The following is a 4,255-nucleotide window of genomic DNA, read 5'->3' on the forward strand; positions in this document are numbered from 1 at the left end:
GTTGAACGCGCGTGCATAGAATCTCGTATAATCTAAATTCTCATTCAATCTCAACTTGCATAGTTTGTTTTAAAAGCGTTGATTCCTACTATATATATGCAAAAGATATAAACGTCATGAATTTACGTCATGATGTATGAACATTCTTCTTTACAAAATAAATATTTATATTTCTAGAATGCATATAATTAAGGATCAAGGTAAGAAGGTGAATTTCTCTAAATCAAATTGTGAGAATGACTCAATATATACGATTTGGTCAAGAACTTGCATGCACGTAGAAAGGTAAATTACTACTGCTATATCACGGAATAGGAATCTAGAAAAATACTTTTAATTTAAATATTAGTGCGAGAACCAGCTTTTGATCTAGTGGCAAAAACGATGCTATATATTCGTAAGGGAGGTCACAAGTTCGAAATCCAGAAAAAGCAATCGTGTGTGAATGTTAAATAGTTGCTGAAAAAAAAATTAAATATTAGTGCACGCAGAAAGGTCTAGCAACATTTAGAATGCTTCATTTAATTAACTATATTTATAAAATCCAGTGCTTGCAACTTAAAACTTTTCGGATTTGGAACATCCAAGATCATAGTACGAGGAATAAAAGAAAGAAAAAGAGATGTACAATTAATAAGATATCATGAATGAAATCATAAGCCATGAAGATCAAAGGATCAGGCCATGCCTCAAATCATGATTTAACATTCTTAATTATTTGTTCACTATTTTAGTACTTGGGAACAGAAAGCAAAATCTAACAAAACTTTATTTTATTTCCTTACTTATCACTCTTCTTTGTGATCCTCAAATTAAGTCTTCTCTCTCACATCCAAAATCACACACACAAACACTTGCTTCACTCGCAAAGAAACAAAAATTTTGAAAAGATGATAACGATTAATAAAATCACAGTATCAAACCAAGGATAAAACAATCCTCAACTGTGAACTAGACTACACGATAGAGCCATCAGCAAAATTGCAGCATCAGTCTCGTCTTGTGGGAAAACCCGATGGAAAGCTGAATTCTTGCTCAAGCTGATAATTATTTCATCTTTGGTGGTGATCTTTCTACAAGCCACTTTGTTTGGAGTATTGATCTTGCACCGTTTCTTAATAGGAAGAGTCCGATCTACATCAGCTGATCTCTTATCTTTTTTCACCTTGTAAGTGTGTGCAGAACTAGGTAGCCCACCATTTGCAGCTGCCAAAGCAGCACGCCTTGCTTTCCTTTGTCTAATGCCACATGCATTGCAGAGCGACTGCACCAACACAACCAAAACAGAAAATAAAAATCAATACAATTTAAAACTTCCACCAAGGATATGATCAGTGAGAACACTATGTAAATGATTTTCTGGCGTTTTGCAAAAGTATCCTTAGTTTTAATTACCTTTGGGCCAGAAGGGCCAGTTCTCCATAGTGGGGTCTTTGTGGTATTGCAAGCTGAGCAAACTCTTACTACGTCATGTGACGAGTTATTGTTGGAATTCCTTGTAGTTTGATCTTGTTGGTTTGCTTGTGTTGAAGTTCTTCTCTGCTTTTTCTCGGTCACGCGATCTGAGTTCATCATCTTCCTCACGAACCTAATGTTTGATGGCATCCACTGCCCTTGTACTTGGTCCTGTGATAAGCCATGACTCGCAACAAGGTGATCAGACAAAGATTGTTGATCACTTTTGTTATCAGTCATGATCCCATGGGGGGATGGAATAGATAAAGATTCAGTGCTTGATCCAGCCATGAATATATGCTCGTTGATCTATACAAGAAAGTAAAAGAAAGTTTAATTTAATTCAATCATAAGATAAATTAATGATAGTTTTATTTAGTATCGTATTTTAACTTGCTTTGATTACTTTTGGAAAGATTCTAAATACATCAAGCAAGAATGTTTCTGTGAACAGCTTTGTATTTGTGATCTATGTGTAAAAAGAAAGAAATGACAAATATTAAAGGTTTTCGGTTTGAAATATGGCTCACCTCTCTTCGATCATGACCTTCAACTCTTCCTTGGTTATTTGAATTGTTCATCACAAAAGGGTATATAGCCTCCGTTTGTTCATGATGTCCTACTCTTGATCCCTGATCTCTTGAATTGTCGATCACAAAAGGATAAATAAGTGAGGGATCATTGGCTAAGGTTAAGGTTGGCCCGTGATCTTGATCTCCCTCAAGGGAAAAATTAGGAAAGTGGCTCATGTAGAGTGCACTAGACATGAGAGAGAGCGAAGAAGAGCACTGTCTTATTCCAAAGGGGGGTCTAAATAGATAAAAGGAAAGGTGGAAAAAGAGAATGAGAAAGATCATGAATTGCGGAGTGTGAATATCTCCTATATATAAGCAAACCCAAGAGCCCAATTAAGACTAAAAGTTAATCCGTGTGATATTCTCTTCGGGGGTGTAAATGAAACCGACAATAGTTTATCCGAAAAATTATAATTAACAATTTTAAGGGACAATAGATTCATATAGTTGTGGGTATATAATTAATATAGCGGCCGGTAACAGACATCTGTATAACCCAATCGGTTCATAACGGAAATATACTCTCTCTTTTTTAATTTTTTTTTCCTTGTATATCTAGGCAGTAAATTAAATCCAATAAAAAAAATCTCAAAATGTAAAGTCATACTACAATACCAAATTAAATTATTTATATTAAAATAAAATTTTAGAAGTAGATCAACATTTAGTACTAATCACAGCAAATTAAGTATCGTATAACATATATAAAAGTTAATAAAATTGTATATTTAATCATGCATGGTTTGAAAATAGTCAATCACTATAAAAAATTTAGTAATAAAAACTTCAATTGGAGGCTATTTTAGAAATTTGTGCTAACTGAGCTAAATAAAAATCAGCTATTTTCAGTAAAAACATGTTATTTGTCGAATCTGTATACCATGATGGTACGATACAATAATGAAATTCGGATCGTTCTTTAATTCTTAGCACAAATCTCAAAACAGACTCTCTATATCTACAATTAATAGGCACTGAATTTTCTTTTTCTCAGCTAGAATTAAATCCATTTTTTTTCTAATTATACCCTAAAGTGTATGAGGGGATATGGATTCCTATTTGTCGACTATGACACTAAATAAGCTGCAATCAATTAGTAACAAAAGGATAAATTATGCAATTTGAGTTAGCTAGCATGTTAGCGTTTATCAAGTAGCCCTGCTAAAATTAATGCACTACAGCGGCTACTGTGTCCACTTAAATGATTTTTAATTATCAGTTATAATGTATATCGTTATTGGGCGTATATGAGAATTATTTAGTGTTTAATTAGCATTTTAGTGGGATATAGTAGTTGATATATCATAATAATATCGGTATTTATTTTGTAAAATCAATCTTTTCTAATCTTTTACATAGATCATACATTATTAATAGCATATCGCGATACACACACTACTTAATTATGAGAAATTAACCTAATTAAAATATTATCATGTAAGAATTTGTCTTTGATGTAGTCAGAAAAGCCAATATTTTATACATGAGAGACCTCATGTTTTAAATCTGACTAAAAATTATTTTGAAAATATTAAAAAGTATTTAATGGCTTGACTCGAATCACTATTTTCAAATGGAAAAAAAATACCATGTAGATATTATGTTCTATTATGGGTTTCAAACTCATTATTTCTCACACCACAAGATATATATGTGCATTTGTCACTAAATCAAAAGCTAATTTTTCTCGCCTTAAAAATTTAATTTAAAGAAGAGCTTGACATGATGCTCAAGGATTAATAAGACTTGAAAGATGATTAGACAATTTTGAGAAAAAAGAGCTTGATATGATGCTCGAGGAATAATAACACTTGAGAGGATTAATAATAAGATTTGTTTGTTTGGATCGTGTGAGGATTAGTGCAAGAATAGTGTAATTAGGATTAGTATCTGATGAGAATAGAGAGAAACTAGTGATATCATATTAGTGTGAAAATAGTGTAATATATGGTGCTATTTGGTTAGTAAAAATGTTGCTGAGATTGTACATTTGAAATAGTGAATAGCTGTAATTCTCTAGCGAGCGAAATAACAAAGGACTAAGGAAGAGAAAAGATGGCAAGTGAGGACTCAAACGAATTGTCACAACATAAAGACGGTAAAAGTGGCATCAACTTTGTCAGATAGAGACTGTATTGGTAGAAATTCAAGAAATAAGCACTTTTCTCTCTCTTCAAATACAAAAATAGTAGTTATTCCAGCATTAAAAATGAATAGCATATTTA

At 32.4% G+C, this 4,255-nt stretch overlaps 1 protein-coding gene across 1 annotated transcript; it reads right to left on the minus strand.

Moving 5' to 3' along the window:
* Window positions 1-753: 753 nt before the first annotated feature.
* LOC144571620 (protein CYTOKININ-RESPONSIVE GATA TRANSCRIPTION FACTOR 1-like) lies at window positions 754-2,383 on the minus strand. The gene is made up of 3 exons (XM_078320970.1): window positions 1,986-2,383; window positions 1,396-1,764; window positions 754-1,264 (listed from the first exon to the last, which is right to left on the minus strand). Exons 1-3 carry the CDS (start codon window positions 2,310-2,312, stop codon window positions 941-943), a joined length of 1,020 nt encoding a protein of 339 aa, XP_078177096.1. The 5' UTR covers window positions 2,313-2,383; the 3' UTR covers window positions 754-940.
* Window positions 2,384-4,255: the final 1,872 nt, after the last annotated feature.

Source organism: Carex rostrata, chromosome 19, assembly GCF_964058835.1.
Source record: "Carex rostrata chromosome 19, lpCarRost1.2, whole genome shotgun sequence".
In the NCBI taxonomy this organism is placed as follows: Eukaryota; Viridiplantae; Streptophyta; class Magnoliopsida; order Poales; family Cyperaceae; genus Carex; species Carex rostrata.